The 18,067-nt window shown below is 34.1% G+C and overlaps 1 protein-coding gene across 1 annotated transcript; it reads right to left on the reverse strand.

Annotated features, from left to right (window-relative positions):
• Positions 1-13,138: 13,138 nt before the first annotated feature.
• Positions 13,139-15,076, reverse strand: LOC110811478 (3-ketoacyl-CoA synthase 12-like). Its single transcript, XM_022038003.2, has one exon. The coding sequence runs from the start codon at positions 14,847-14,849 to the stop codon at positions 13,455-13,457; it is 1,395 nt and encodes a 464-aa protein (XP_021893695.1). The 5' UTR covers positions 14,850-15,076; the 3' UTR covers positions 13,139-13,454.
• Positions 15,077-18,067: the final 2,991 nt, after the last annotated feature.

Consider the following 18,067-nt stretch of genomic DNA (forward strand, 5'->3'; position numbering starts at 1 on the left):
GGCTCAATTTTGTTTTTCCCTTTGAGAAAAAGTGATTCTCTTGACATTTGATAACTACACTTAACTTTTTTACCCCGATCATATTAAGCTCTATTTTTATTTCATTATTATGTATATAAGGATCATGAATATATATATATATATAATCATAAACTCTATAAATAATTTGATACTTTTACTTTGGCACGAGCTTTGATGTGATAGAAGAGAATTAAAAAAAAAAGTGTTTAATTATGTAAAAAATTAATCTTATAATCGTGAAAAAAAAATACAAAAATATTTTTAATTTTCATTAATTAATTAATTTATATATTTATCATTATAGAATAATCAATTAAAATTTGAAAATAGTTATAAAAGATACAAAAAAATAATATTTTTAAATTTTAAATTTTAAATTTTAAATTCTATCGTTACACTCACTTTCGCTTAATTGATCCACGAGAAATTAACTAACACTTAATTATTGTCTCAATTAAAAAAGGGTAACGAACAAATTGTAATTAATTAATTTGATAATTTAATTTCAAAGTTAATATCATTACCTAATTTCTTTAACTTTTATTTTGCATGTTCTTTTCAACATGAATATGACACATACATGTCACGCAAAAAAGTTCTTTTCAAAATTATAGAAATTATTATGCTTAATTAAATGCATGTGCAAAAAAAAAAAAACATTATTGGTCTGTTTTTTTGGTGGGTCTAAAATGAAATTTTGGACCTTTTGATGGTGCCAATTTATACACTAAGCGTAATATATATATAGCTTTATGCGTTTGTATGTGTATATTTCAATAGTGCATTTTGTTGGGTTAGTCATTATATATTGTAAAGATCCAGCGGTTAAATGAAAATAAAGTCGTAAATTAAATACGAAAATAAAATAATAGAGATAGAGTTTACATTCCTTACATAATAATTTAGAATACCCAATAAAGATACAAGAATATTCATTCTAAAAGAATAAACAAAAATTAAAGAAATAAACGAAAAGTAAATCACTAAATATTATAAGAAGACCTTCACTGTAACACTCCCAAGTATATTATTATTATTATTTTTTAAAAAATTTATTTTATTTATTTTATTTTGTAATTTTATTTGATTTTTTTATTTAATTTAATTAATTTAATTTAATTTAATAAAAATAAAAATAATAATAATGATAAAACTGGGTAAAAATATTATTTGAATTTAATTAAAATTGATTTTAGGAAAAATTGGTGAAAATTTGGATTCTTAGGGTGTTTTTGAAAAGAAAATCGGAAACCGGATGTCAAAACGTAATTTAGAAAAGTTGTGCCACGTCAGCACCGCGTCAGCAGCCCGGTCAGCAGCCCCGGTCAACCAGGATACGACGCGTGGCAAGGACACGCTGACCAATGGACGGGCCACAGGGGCGATCCGCGTGCGCGCGATCGGACGGCCCAGATTAAATCAGGCACTGACGGCCCAGATTGCATCGCGATGGACGGTCCAGATTTAATCCCAATTAAATCGCGATCGAACGGTCCAGATTTAATCTTGATGGACGGTTGAGATTAAAAGGCAAAGGGTATAAATAACCCCACCCACACCTGACCAAAAAAACCCTAGCCGCCAGTGCTCGCCAGAGAAGAAGAACCAGACACCAGATGAGCCGGCTGCCGCCACCCGCCGCCACACCGGGGAAGTTTCCGACCGCCAATCGAGGTAAATTTTCTCCCCCTTGCTCGTTTTTCGACGCTGAGTCCGCCTATGGCCAAATTGGAGCCAAACCACCGGTCATACGGCCGGAAAACCCAGCCGAAGCCCAGCGGCGCCGCTACGCCCCTCCTCGATTTTTGCCTCCGATGAGGCCCTTCCTGGCCTCCGTTCGATGCAAATTTTATACCACTGTGATCACTGTTCTTTTCTCTACAGGTTGATCGGAGCCAAAACATCAAAACGCGACTCACGTCGGAGGAGCCGCCGCACCCGAGAGCACCGTCGCTGGTAAGTTTCAGTTTTTCGTGATTTTTTGGCCCACCGAGGGCCCTAGGGTTATTTTATCACAGGGACCGATGCAAATGTGGCCGAATTCGGCCGGAAACGGCCAAAAACGGCCAACCCGAGGCGAATCGCTGCCGCTTGTCGCCGGAGCACGGCGGAGCCGCCGTGCTGAAATTGCGATATTGGCCGAAAGGGGCCCTAGGTCTGATTTAGGTTTTTTTGGGACACGTGCAGGTACCGGTAGTGCGTTTCAGTTTCTCGGAAAAAATTCAGGGAAATTAAGGACAGCCTGTAGGCGCACTGTAAAGTCGTATTCAGACCCCGAAATACGTAAGGATTCCTCACCCTATTTTCTATCACGGTATTAAAGTTCAATAAATGATAAAAGGTATTTCATGAATCAATAGATGTGTGAAATTATTTAAGGTTGCTAATGGAGCCCGAGTCTGGTGTATTTGTCGGTCAGTTATTGTTTGTTCCATTTTATAGTTTTAAATGCAGTATGATGTCTAATATTTTCATTTCATAGTTTTGTGTGCATATATCACTGTTTTACTGCTTTGAGTTGAATGACTGAGAACCGATGTTGTGTGTTGTCTTGTTTGACATAAACTATTGGTTTGCATGTTTGTGTGTGATTTGATAATGGTGACTCAGGAAAAAAGGAATAAAAGGTTACGTGAATTGATAAATGGATAATGTGGACAGCCTGACTAGATATCCTGGGAGATGGTGGACGGACCGGGTCTGTAGGGAACCTACCGGGAACGTGGTCTCTCATACCGGACGGGGTATTGAGGTTCATGATTTTGGTGCCCATATCGGACGGGGTATGGGGACAGCCCTGGAATCGGATTACAAATGTTAAGGGTTCACGGGTAGCGGGACCCCTATGGATCCTCATGGATACTAGTAGGCTGGTAAATGAGGAAAATGTATTGTTTAATGATTGAAATGCAAAGGCGTGGTAAGTATTATGTTATACAGTTCATATGATTTCATGATGATGATAATGTTATTGCTTTCATATGTTGTTTTATGGATCTCACTGAGGTAAGTGGACAGCAAAGGTTTTTATGTTAATAAACGAGTTTATTATAAATTATGCTCCATTGGTCTTTTTTGTATTTTCTACCCACATTTACCTCCGTGGCGGTGAAATAGTGTGATATCTTTACTGGGCTGGTGTAGTTCATTCCTTATTTAACCATTTCATATCAGGAAGACATTGTTCCCGAGCCCGTTCCGCAGGAAGACGGTGAAGGAGATGCCTAAAGACTCCGTAGTGATAGTTCTTATTTTCGAGTATCTCTTTTAGTTAGTTTGTTCTTTTATATTTTGAGCACGTTTTTGGTTATTGTGTAAGGGATGTTAATCAAAATTTTTATTACGCTTCCGCATTTGACATTTTTAATACACATAATTCCCGGGGTTGTTACATTCACTACATTTTAAAGGAAGTCCGGGTGATGAACTATTCGCAACCCTCTTGTTAATCGAGATCTGGATCTTAATTCTCTTGATCTGAAATAGTTAATGAATTGGTGAACTACATTACCCCAGTAAAAATATTATACTAATTACAGATACAAAAAATTAAAGATTTATAGAAATCAGAAAAATAACCAACGAAGCTCTTAATTTATTGTAAATTCATTTACTATAAAGAAAGTCATTTATTTTTTACATTTATGTAACAAGTCTCTCCCAATAATAACCTATGAAAATTCATATTCAAGCACTATTATTTATCGCATAGAAGATAATAAAAAATGATTATTTTATATTTTTACTCCCTCACGGTATCCCTGGGGGTCCATAGGGATGTCTTCCTACTCGTGAACCCAATATTCAATTAAACAGTTAACTGACCGTTCCCATACCCCGTGTAGTATATGCGCCAAACATGTCACCACCTCGATACCTAATCCGGTACGAGGCTGAACCATATCTCCCAAATATTTTTAGTAAGAGACTTTTTAGCTCCGTCCGACTGAGATAACGTTCACGGTAGAGTTTTCTATGTACCCGGCCCGTCCGCTCTTTTCCAAGTACCCAGTAAGTCTTTCCTATATAGATTTTCATAAGCATAATAATGTAATAACTAGAAAAAAAAAAAGAAAAAATTGGTATGTATGTATAGATGTATATGTAGAGTGAGGATTTTAGAGGTGAAACGGCGTCGTTTGGTGAAGAAAGATAGAAAACGACATCGTTTGGTGAAGAGAGAGAGGAAATGGCATCGTTTGGAGAAGAGAATGAGGAAAACGACGTCGTTTGGAGAAGAGAATGAGGGAAACGACATCGTTTGAAGGAAACGGCGTCGTTTGGAGAAGTGGAGGAGGAAACGACGTCATTTGGAGAAGGAGAGAGTGGACGGTTGGGATGAGGTGAGATGGATGGGCAGGATGAGACGCTGGTGGGGTATAAATAGGAGAAGGGAAAGAAAAAAAATAAAGAGAGGGAGGTAAGAAAAGAAAGAAAACAGAAAAGAGAAAGAGAGGAGTCGGATTGGAGAGAAACAATTAGAGAGAAAGAGCAGAAAGGATGATCGTGACGGTGCGAGCCACGGGAGGAAGGAAGATGGAGATAGGAGATACGGTAAATTTTGAGTTCTTGTATAGGTGTGGTGTGAGTTCGAATTAGTGATTTTAGGTTGAGAAATTTAAGTTATATTTAGTATATAGAGCAACAGAACTACGAGTTAGGGACAGGTGAGTGTGGATGGCAGGTAGAATCGTGGAGGTGTTCATGGAGGATACCACGGGAAGAGTGAAAATGAAGACGTTGGAGAGTGGGAGAGGCTCGTGAGAGAGTGAGGATATTTTGTATAAAATGAATGTAAATACATGGTGAAGGTCGCGGGAGGAAAGATTAAACAAGGAGGTCAGTGAGTGAATGAGATCCGTGAGGGCGAGGAGATTTTGTGTGTGTGCGAACGGGGTGCATAGAGGAGGCCGCGGGAGGAGAGAGGAGGAAGAATGAGGTTGGTGAGTCTCTTGTGAGAAAGATGAGAGTACGTGATTATGTGAGTGTGAGAGTTGTGATACTTTGAATAGGCCGTGGGAGGTAAAAGAAGAAGGAAAGCGATGTGTGAAGTCTGTGAGAGAGAGGAGCGTGATTGTGTGAGTGTGAGAGTGAGAGTTAGGATACTTTGAATAGGCCATGGGAGGTAGAAGAAGAAGGAAAGTGGTGTGTGAGGTCTGTGAGAGAGAGGAGAGTTCATGATTGTGTATGGGGTCCTTCATGTAGGCTGCGGAAGGAGGGAAGATAAGGAGTTCGATGTGTGAAGAGGTTCGTGTAAGAGGAGAAGTGCAGTATGGCTGTAGGGAGAGGTAGATATAGAAGGGGATGAGAGTGTATCTGTTGGAAATTGGGAGAAGAAAAGGGAGGCCGGTAAGGTGTGGTTTAAGGTATTGAGATAGAGATGTGTTGGTGTAGTGGTGTGGTGTGAGGGTGTGGGTTGTATATAGGTTGGTATAACTGCTGTAAATTTAGTGGTTGGCGAAGGAACATTATCGGCGTGCGTGTGAAATGTTAGTGTGTATCCTATGGGGAGAGGTGTGTAGGTTCGGTATACCGGTTAAAGGTATAGGAGAGCTTCAGGATAACATGGTGAAGCGAGTACAGGATGGTATAGTTCTTGAGTTGGTAGCATTGGGGGACGCCGATATTGGTGGTCGCTACCTAGAAAGAGTAAGTTGATCGCCGATAGTGGTGATGGTCGGGAGACCCCGACGGGCAAGGGGTTGGGTCACCGATATTAATGACGGGAGAGAATGGTATCTGTATGTGTATGTGGCCTATTAGGGGTCGAGAGATAGAAGGTTGAGTGTTGGTCGCCGATATTGGTGACGAGTGAGAACATTTGTACTCATGCTATGACTTCGGAAGGCGGTCACATTTAATATGCAATATAACCAATTTACCGGAGTAGGTTAATTCTATGTAGTCCTAAGGTGGCACCAAAGTAGGACTTATGTTATATAGATAGGGTACATATAGGAATACTGGGTTTTCTGTTGTTACATGTGCTACTTGTAACCATAATTAGATTTTCAGGATAAGTTAATGATGTATAGTCCCAGGGTGGTACTAAGGTATGACTTAGGTTGTGTAGGTAGAGTGCATATAGAAATACTGAATTTTCTGTTATAGCATGTGATACTTGTAACTTGATTTTTACCGTATTGAGTTATGTGTACTCACTCTTTATCATTAACAGATGAGGTAGGGATGGAGCTGGGATCAAAGTTGCTGGTTTTCGAGCCTAGTATAGAGCGCAACAGGGCAAGGATTCTTGTTGTGGGCGGAATGGAGTGTGTAAAAATTTATAGTAGTATGGATAATGTCTGCTGAAAATGTATGAGATTGTATTACTTTGTGATGTGTATGTAGGATTGCATGTTTATCTTGATTTTAAATAATGAATTGAGGAAGGATTTCTAGGTGTGTGATTGATTTGGAATAAGAATTTTGTAGTTGGTCACGAAATTGTTTTAGACTGCGCCGTAAAAAAAAAAGAGGCGTTACAAATAATTAACTATACAATAACTATATCTCATTTTATACTCACCATTTACTTAAATAATAATATAGTTTTACACCGTCAAATAACTATTGACCGGGATACCGGCACGTAATACAGGAAAAACAAATAACGAAATAACCAAAAAGACTCTAAAAACCATCAATTGAGTTACGCACAGTATAATAGTAAACAAAGAGAGAACGGATCCAGACTGTCCATGTAACGGCCCCGGAAATTTAAAATGAAATGTGTATTAAAAATATCAAATGCGGAAGCGAAGTCAAAAATTCGATTAACATCCCTTACACTAAAACCAAAAACGTGCTCACGAAATATAAAAGATCAAACTACCTAAAGGTGAAACTTGAAAGTAAAAGCTACGAATATGACTATGGAGTCTTTAGGCGTCCCCTTCGTCGTCCTCCTGCGGAACCGGCTCGGGAACAATGTCTTCCTGATCTGAAATGATTAAATAAGGAATGAGCTACACTAGCCCAGTAAAGACATCACGATATCTCACCGTCACGGAGGTAAAGGTGGGTAGAAAACATAAAAAGACCAATGGAGCATAATTTACAACAAATTCTTTTATCAATAATAAATCCTTCACCATCCACTTACCTCGGTGAAATTCATAAAATAGTATACGAAAGCAATAACATTATCATCATCATGAAATCATATATAAACTGTATAACATAATACTTATCAAGCCTTTTGTAATTCAATCGTTACACAACATATTTTCCTCATTTACCAGCCCACTAGTATCCATGGGGATCCATAGGGGTCCCGCTACCCGTTAACCCTTAACACTTAAAATCAGATTCCAGGGCCGTCCCCATACCCCGTCCGGTATGGGGGTGAAACGGGCCGTCCCCATACCCCGTCCGGTATGGGAGACCACAATCTCGGTAGGGTTCCCTACAAACCCGGTCTGTCCACCATCTCCCAGGATATCTAGTCAGGCTAACCACATTTATACAATTACCCATTTACATAATCTTTCATTCTCTTTTTCTTCAGTCAGTATCATTAATCCACATACAAACAAGCAAAACAGTAATTTATGCCAAACAGACAACATACAGCATCAATATCCCAGTCATTCAATTCATGATCAATAAAATAGTAAAATATGCACACGAAACTATAAAGTGAAAACATCAAACCTCATACTGCATTTAAAACTGTAAAATATGTCAAATAACAGTTAATCGATAAACACACTAGACTCGGGCTCCATCAGCGACCTTAAGCAATTTCATACATTCGTTGATTCAAGAAACGCTGTTTTATCATTATTGAACTTTAATACCGTGATAGGAAATAGGGTGAGGGGTCCTTACTCGTTTCGGGGTCTGAACACGGCTTCACAGTGCGCCTACAGGCTGTCCCTAATTTTTCCCGAAATTTTTTTCGGGGAACTGAAACGCACTACTGGTACCTGCACGTGTTCCAAAAAATCCCAAATTAGGCCCAGGGCCCCTTTTTGGCCAATATCGCAATTCCGGCACGGCGGCTCCGCCGTGCTCCGGCGACGGCGCCGCCGCTTACAGCGGCGATTCGCCTCGGTTTGGCCGTTTTTGGCCGTTTCCGGCCGAATTCGGCCACACTTGCATCGATCCTTGTGATAAAACAACCTTAGGGCCCTCGGGGGGCCAAAAAATTACGGAAAACCGAAGCTTACCAGCGGCTAGGGTTTTTGTGGTCTGGTATGGGGGTTCTATTTATACCCTTTTGCCTTTTGATCTCAGCTGTCCATTTTGTTTTAATCTAGGCCGTCCGTGCGATTTCATCTGGGTCGTCCGTACGCACGCTTGATCTGGGCCGTCCGATCGCGCGTACGCGGATCGCCAACGTGGCCCGTCCCCGGTCAACGTGGTTTTGCCACGTGGCAGGTCCTGGTTGGCCGGGACTGCTGACTGGGTCTGCTGACGTGGCCCCTTTTTTTTTTCCTTCTTCAATTTCCCGGGCGTTACAGTCCACGCGCGGGAGAACAAATTCGGATCGTCCGATTGCGGGCACGCGGATTGCCAGTATGGTCTCTTGCGTGTCACAGAGTCAGCGTGCCTTATAACGCGGCGCGCTCCAATTCATCGGGGCTGCTGACTGGGCAGTCATACGTGACACATTTTTCTTAAATTATGTTTTGACACTCAATTTCTAATTTTGTTTTAAAAATACTCTTTGAACCAAAAATTTTCCCTATTTTTTTAAAAATTATTTTCAATTTCATTCTCAACTTATTTTTTCTTGATTTTTACATTAAAAATTAAAATTCATAAATTTAAAAATTATATTTTATACATTAATTTTAAAAAATTAATTCTAAGTATTACAGTTAAAATTATTCTCATACCAAATTCCGGATCCGAATATTAAATATATCATTGGATTTTAATTGATAATAATAGAAATTAAATACACCTACTATCTTTAAGGGTATCACATGGCTCTTGTATGTATAATTGTATATATACATATCTATCTATATATCAATATATGCGCGCAAGAGGTAGATAGTCTTTAATTGAGTTTGTTTATACATAAATGGACTAATCTATATTCTATTTACTATAAAAAAAACATACTATAATTTAAAAAAAAATTAAATTAAATTAATTTATCAGTGTACTTTATCTAAAACTTATAATTCTTTGATAATCAAACAAGTTTCATGGCTACTCAAAAAATTGTTTAAGTAAATATATATATATATATATAATTACATTATAACTCAACATTTATGTTTATGGGTATTTTTTATTATTAGATCTATTAAACCTACACGTATATAGGCCTATACATATAATTAATATAACCGTGAATGTATAATAATTTAGATATAGTATCTCAAAGACACCATAATCAAATCCTTCAACCAAGCAGGACAGACATATACATATATATATATATGTATGTGGAGCATTGATAGGATTTGTTGACTTATTCTTCTTCCAACTTTGACAAATGGAAGAAAAATAATAATAATAATAATAATATTATTATTATTATTATTATAAATTGAAAATATTGTAGGAGAAATAAAGGCAGAAAAACACCGGTAGAGAAGGGACGAAGCGGCTAATAAATATTTCAGTCGTTGTCTCCAACGGCATCCCACGTGAGTTTAATTCATTTAATCAACCAATTTTTATTTCCATTTTTTCTGCCCTCCTACTTGCATCTTCTTGGTGCATTCCTCTATATTCTTAATGACCATGTTCCCTTTCCTATATATATATATATATATACACACACACACACACACATACATACATACATACATACATACATACATACATACATGTACAGCTAGTTTTGTCATGTCTTCAAATTTATACCTTATTTGTCTCTATCTCAAAGTATAAAAGAACATGTCTTTTGATAGTTTTTGATCAGATTTAGTGCCGGGATGACAAGGTATTGATGCATCCGGAGTATCATAAAAAATATATATATATATATATACATGTATGTTTTGTATGTATATATGTATAAACTTATTTATATTAATTACAATAAATATATACTCAGTTTACAAATAAATAGCAGTACGAGCCAACATGTTAGATTTGATTCGATTTTTTTATAACTTAATTTTAACGCATGTGGGTGGATTAGATATTAATTTACGGTTAATATTAATTTTTTAGAATATAATTTACTCTAATGAAATATGTATAATATAATATATTAATATATATATATATATAACATTTTGAAAGTAATACCAATATTTAAATTACTAAAATGTTTATAGTTAAAATAAAACTCGAGAGTCATAATTTATTTTTGTTAATATGTACTTTCGTGTTAATCAATTTTAAGTCAAATATTTTTTATTCTTAATTGAATTTGCTTAGTTAAATCTTACCACGTGTTTATTTGAGATTGTTATAAAATTACAGTACGAAATGTTTTTTTTTTATAAAATTCGATTATGATTTTTTATATGAATTTATTTATAAATTTAAATTTAAAATAAATTAATTAAATTTGTTATAAAAAAAATTATTTAAGAATATTATATTTGATATATTTAGAAAACAAAATGGTATTGTGTAAAAAGTAAAGTAGTTGTCACTTTTAAAACCATAGCAAGAAAATGACAGCAAAAATTTGTAACTCAAAAAGGACATAAACACATGCAATAAAGTCGAGACCTTGACAACTTTAATTGAATTTCATTTCTTTTTTTTTAATAAAAATTAAACATTAAATTAATTGATTAAGTTAATATAATAAATAGTAAATAGTTACCAGAATTTTAGGACAGTATAATAAACATATAAATGTATTATTTAAACAAAAAATATTGTAATGGTGAAAAAGATACTTCATATACTAAATTAATTAGTTGTTATGCTATTTTTAAATATTTAAATTAATATTTTTTTAATTATTTTATTTTTTAAAATATTTATATTAATTTATATCTATAAAATATCATCGAAACTACTAATGAATATGTCGCGTAAAAATATTCTTTTAACTTGTATTTTCATCAATACTTTAATCTACGAGTTGGATATGTTACGAAATTTATGTAGTGTTAATGAATGTTGATTAATATAAGTAATAATTTAAATATTTATATAGTTAAAAAAGTAATAAAAATTATAATTAAATATCCAAATATTAAGGTTAATTTATTCCAAATTCAAAGAAAACTCAAATAGATAATTCGTTTGACATAAAGAAATTCAAAAATTAGAAATTAAATTCTAAGCTGCTATACATACATACAAACATACATACAGACATATATATATATATAATTTCAAATATGGCATTTGATATGGCCACAGCTTCCCATAGTAAATATGATTACTGGCTTTTATCTAGCTTCTTCTACTTTCTTACTTCACGGTGCATAATATGGGTCTGACGTAATTAAGAATAATATACATTTTTATATCGGTATAACATGAATATATATATATATATATATATATGTACATAAGTATGTGTATATATAGGTCATGAATGAAGCAGTGCAGGCCAGTTGAATGAATCGGGACCCATGAGCAGTGAACAGAGAAGCTATTTGTGAAGTTTAATTATAGGGGGGAGCAATTTATGGTATTTATTTAATTTATGAGTTACAAAGCGCTGCAGTTAATTTCCTTGTAATATTTTAAATATATATATATATATATGGACCACTTTATTAATTAATTAATTTATTAATTAAAATTGAAGGAATTTATTTGCTATCATAAAGGAATTTTGGGCTGGCACATGCTGTTAGATGTGCTTGCTTACTCAATCGAGGAACAACATTCAATACAATACCTGGGTACAATTTTAATCAATATTTTGATATATATATATATGTGTTACATGTATTATAACTTATTAATTAATGTAGAAAGATAAAATAATTAAAAAAGAAAATTTTAATTTAATTTTGAGATTAACTATTAATTATAAATATATAATTAAGTTTCTTAAAAAGACCTAAAGTACAATTGGCAAAATAATCACACATGGGATCTCACTATATTGCTCCAAATCTTTGTTTTTGTCTTTTTCTTCTTTTTAGAATTACATATACATCTATATATATACACACTTATATATACATATATGTAATACTAATAATAATTTTGTAGGGAATACAATCTAAATCCTGACCAAATATGTATATCTTGTGGGATTATTTATTCTATATTTATATATAATTCGAAATTTTTATTTTGATATTCTTAGTAAAAATATTTATTAGGGTTTTTAAGAATATTTTCTTATTTATTAAAATTTTCAAAATTAGTAATTAATTATTTTTTATAATTTTAAATACAAATTTATTTACTTTGATTAATATACAAATAAAAGCAATATTCATAATTCCTTATTTAATTTCCCTAATTAAATGTCTTCAACAAGCTGCCAAAAAGGATTACTACCACTTCATTATGACACTACAGTGCACTTAATGTCTAGGGTTTTCAAGTTGCGACACAATTACCAACCAAATACATACATATATACATACATACCTATACATACATATATATATATATATATATATATATATATATATACACGCACACCACCGTAGCATGTGTGAGAGACAAGGGTATAAATGCAAAGTCCTTGTCGATCAAAATTTGATGAACTTAAGACAGATCATAATATTTTGCAGCACCTTACGTATTAATTAGACTCTCTCAATAGTCTCAACAAACCACATCTATATATGTATTTGTATATATGAGATTTAACATTCAGATGAGTTGTATATATATATATATATACACACAGAGAAGAGTTTCTATGTGTGTATGTATATGCATGTATATAATTAGGTATACTTTTATTTATGTAGTGTTTGTGGTTAGCATTAATTTCTATGGAAGCATTTTTCAAGATGGGCGTTATTAACACTCAGAAAATAAAAAGATTAGCTTTCAAAATAATTAATAAGTCTTTGTTGTTGACATGAACTTCTCTCTCTATATATATATATATAATCCAGATATATATATATAATAGATTTTTAGATATCCAAATATAAATATTTAAATAAAGAAAATATATTTAATGGGTAATTAATTAGACAACTAGAAGTCTATTTTTTTTTTCTTGAATTAATTAAAATAAAATTGAAAAACGTTACCAACCTGTAAAAAAATATATATATATATTTTTTTAAGAAAAAAAGGGAAGAAACAGATAATGAACAAAACCAAACAGTGTCCAATAGGATGGCAAGCTGCATGCACACCTTATTGGGTTATGAAATCCATCAATGGATTCAACAATAAGAAAACTTGATAAACAGTGTGCAGAGGGAAAATAATCAAATTACCCGGAAATAAATGTAAATATTTATCTCCTCCCAACCCCCCAGCCAATATTTCTTTTTTTACCCCGAAAAAAGCAAGTAATTAAATTAATTACCTTTTAAGTCTCAGTTTTTTTTTTTCTTCAACACCCTTTAATCTGGCATCTTGAAAGTGGCTGGGTCTTCGTGTTGGATCCACCCGTATTTTTCCATGAAAGGGTTTGCAATTGACTCTGGTGGGTAATTTGCAATAAAGTCCTTCCAAACGTTTCCTTCTGCATTCAAGTCCCTCATCACTTCCCACACTGCACTGTTGCACTTAAACCCAGCTCCGAAACTGATCATCAAAACTCTGTGACCTTTCTTCAGCCGCTTCTTGGCTTCCATGTAAGCCAGCACGTACCAGAGACTGCTCGCCGACGTGTTGCCGAATCTGTGCAGTGTCATTCTCGCCGGCTCGAGGTCGTATTCGGTCAGATCGAGACTGTACCCTATGCCGTCGATCACAGCTTTACCGCCGGTGTGAATGCAAAAATGTTCGATGCCGGTCCTGAAGTTGACGGCAGCTTTCATGGGTCCTCCGGCGGCGGCTTTCCCGGGGTTTCCTCTGAGTTTTTTTATGAGAGAAACCACCATGAACCTCAGCAGCTCTCTCACCGGCAAGATCTTGGGAGATATCTCTCGGAGATTGTCGACAAACGCCCGTGTTGCTGACTTGGGAAGATTCTTCCCTAGGTGAAAACCAGGTCGGCCCTGGTCGTCTTCCGTCTGGATGCAGCAGTTGTAGGACTCATCTCTGGCGCCATGGTGGGTTCGAACCAGACACTTGAGTTTAAACATGGCTTTGTTTTTCAAAGCTCTCTTGTTTGTCAACATCATCGCGCAGCCACCGGAGCGAAAAAGACAGTTAGCGAGAATCATCGATCTGTCATTCCCGGCATACCAGTTAGGACTCAGAGACTCAGAGGTGACAACGAGAGCGTAGACATTTTTATACGATTTCAAGATGTTGCGTACGACGTCAACCGAGATCAAGCTGGCGCTGCAGCCCATTCCGGTCAAGTTAAAGACTTTGACATCGTCTCTAAGCTTGAAATGGTTCATGATTCTGGCTGCCAGAGACGGAACAGAAGCCAACATCGAGACATTAACGACTAACACATCGATTTCCTGCGGTGAGACACCGAGTCTGGACAAGAGTTTTCCGACACTGTCGTGGAAAAACTCTTCCATCTCGACAATGCCGTCGGATAAAGTAGGGTTTTCTTCATGGCCTGAGAACATGATTCTGGGAGCGTAGGTTTCCTCGCCAATGCCAGAACTGACAATGGCTTTTAAAAGGAACTTATACTCGCTCAACCCAAGAGTCTTGTTCCTCTTTATAATCTTGCCGCAGAGCTCGGTGTCAACCATTCTGTCATCACTGGGTTTGTAACACTGGTAATCTAAAATGTAACAGTCCAGGTCTCGTTTGAGATCGAACCATTTCCACACCGTGAAGAGGAAAGAACAGAAAAAGAGGACGTACAAGAGGAAGACAAGATCCATTGGAGGAGAAGATAAGATCGGATAGAGAAGAAGAAGAAGGGTTGTGGTGTTTCCGTGAGAACAAGCTTTGGTGAGATGGGTAATGAATTAATGGAACATATATAAGGAGGAGGAAGAAGATGGAAGAGGATTAAGAGGGTGAGTTGGACATGTGAAGATGCTCCAAAAGACCCACAGGGCGATCATATCGCTCAACCTCCACCAAAACCCATTTGTCTCTCTAAACTTTTTCTATGCATCTTTATTACTATAAGCTCGAAAAACTACAGAGCATTTAGTAAGCGTTAGTGATAAAAATTAAAAAAGTCAAGTTGAAAACGACACCGTTTCGTTTTCGTCTTCTTGTCTTTAGCAATTCTTTCTCCTCGTAGCTACAAGGAAAAAAGCCCAAGTTATATGTAGCCTATGCCCATCAAAATTTTAATGGTAATTAGATATAGGGTCTTATTTTATTTTTTATTTTTTTGCATATTAAGATTCATATATTATTATTATTATTATTTTATGTGATCTCTTTCAAGAAAGATACTTATAGAATAAAATTGAAGTAATTAAAATATAAAATAATTTTTTTCTCAACTGAATTAATTTTTGTTAAATATATTTGGGGTATACGTATTTTTGGTTGTGTAAAATCTATTATATCTATTTTGTTTGAATTTATATTTACATTTTAAATGAAGAAATTTACTTAGACGTTAGAGCATATACTAATAATATAATATAAACTTCATTTACACATAAGGGATGTGTATATGTATATATATATAATTAAGAATATCTATATTTGCTTGTCTAAAATACATTTAAATTTCTAGACCAACAAATATTGAATTGTTCATATTTAAGCTACACAAAAATCAGCATAAATTTAAAAAAAAATACTTATCAAGAAACCAGCAAAAATATTTTTAATTTTTTGTTGAAGGAAGTAAATAGTGTTTTGAATAAACGTTATAAGAGATCAAATTCCCATCACGCTGATATTTAAAAAGTTACAAATTAGTATGTATATATATATATATATATATATGTTATCTTCAGACTTTTAAAAAAATATATATAATACATGTAGATATTACTACTTAAATGAAAAGTCATTATATAGCTCACAGTTAGGAAAGTCTAGCTAGCTTGACTTACCCTTCATTTAAAAAAGATGATGGGGTGTAAACCTAAAAAGAAGGATGATGTGGTATATATACAGAAAGAGACTTAGTTTATAAATTTATTAACTTATTATTTATTTATTATCGTAATTATTTTATATTTATTAAATATTGAATGTATATATATATATATATATATAGCTGAACCCATCTATTTTCTCGCTAAAAATAGAAAGAAAGATCAAACTGAGTGATCATTAAAAATGGTAAAGCACCATACATGCAATAATAATATTTACGCTTGTGTGTTATTTAGTGTATAATAATAATTAGCTTAAACAAAGACTAGTTAATTTTTATTTATAAAATTTATATTGTAAAAAGTAACTTCAACTAATTATTATAAACTACAATATTTTGATTCTTTTATTTTTTTTAAAAAAAATACAAACTATAAGAAATATTCTGCATTGGCCTCTCGATTGTTCAACACATAATGAAGTAATGGTCGTATATGACCAGGTATCATTTGATTACTACCTCGTTAGTTTTATAGTTACTTATTTAGTGTTTTTCACTTAATTTATTTTAGCTTTTATGTATTAATTTTATTTAATTTCAATTCTAACTTAAGAAACTCTACAATTTTATCTAAAAATCCATTTATACTTTTATGAATAGAGCAAAAGATTGGAATTTATAAATATTTATAAGATTAGACCTACAAGTCCATTATCCAAAATAAAAATTACCATCGACGTAGGATTCTAGATATCCGAAAAACTTTCTAAAATAAAAACTCTTAGTTTTTAAAAGACCTAGAAGTCACCTTCAAAGTCTAGCTAAATAACCTTCTTAAAAGAGAAAAAATATTCTCGTTAAAAAAGACCAGCACAAAATGGATTAACGATACCACAACATTTGTAAGATTAGAAGCTACGATATTTCAAGTTATTTATATTGATGGGACCACAGTTGCGAACCCTATTGAAATCAAGTTTAAAGTAAAGGCGTTCTTTGAAACCTTTTACGTGGAGGAAGAGAGATTTAGAAAATCGTCTTGCCATTAGATTTCATACCTCGACCAAGTTAGATAATTCCTATTCAAAGATGGATAACCAAATTAGCAATGAGAAATTTCTTTATGTTGCTAAGGATATGGACCCTCACAGGGCATATGCACCAAGTGGCTATCATGCTCATTCTTCTAAAAGCACTAAGACATGGTGGGACCTAGTGTGAAGGAGATCTTTAAGGGAAAGATTGATATCTTCTTAGTGAATTATACATTTATTACCCTTATTCTCGAAAAAATATCGATTAAAAATTCTAAGACTTTGAGATAATCAATCTATGCAATGTCATTTACAAGATTATAACCAAGATCTTCATCAAACGACTTAAGATAGTAATTAGGGACCTTATCCAAATAAATCAAGCAAACTTTATTCCTAAGTATATGATAACTGACAATATTATTTGCGCCTAGAAAGCCATCAACACTATGAAGGGTAAAAAAACAAAAAAAAAATCGTCATTTAGGTGGATTTGGAGAAAGTATATGATAGGTTCAAATAGGAATTTATTGAATAATGCTTTAAGTTCGTTGGTCTTTCTTAAGGTTAGATTAAATTTATTATGAAGTTCATTAGGATACCTTAAATGCATATCAATGTCAATTGGTTGGGGAGAGGTCTATGAGGCTTTTGTGTCTACGTGTGGAATTATGCAGTGTGGCCCTATATCCCTTTATATTTTTGTTCTCTTCATTATGATGATTTTTCTTGCTGAGAATCTCATCCTCTTCTCATAGGTAGATATGGCTTCGATGATGTTGATCAAAGAATGTATTAAGGCTTTATGTTAGGGCTCTAGCTAGAAGATTAATCTCTCAAAATTTTGGATATACTTTTCAAGAAATGTGAACAAAATTACAATCTATAAAATAAAATAAATCAACTATATCCCCTCCAGTAATGATCTTGGGCGGTACATAGAAGTCCCCCTTCTCCATGCCATAACCAACAACAATATTTATCATAATATTGTTGATTAGGTACAAATTAAGGTTGCTAGCTAATAAATCCCTCACCTTTTGATGATTAGTAG

The sequence above is a fragment of the Carica papaya genome, chromosome 2, assembly GCF_054855325.1.
Source record: "Carica papaya isolate Zhongbai chromosome 2, ASM5485532v1, whole genome shotgun sequence".
NCBI classification, from domain to species: domain Eukaryota; kingdom Viridiplantae; phylum Streptophyta; class Magnoliopsida; order Brassicales; family Caricaceae; genus Carica; species Carica papaya.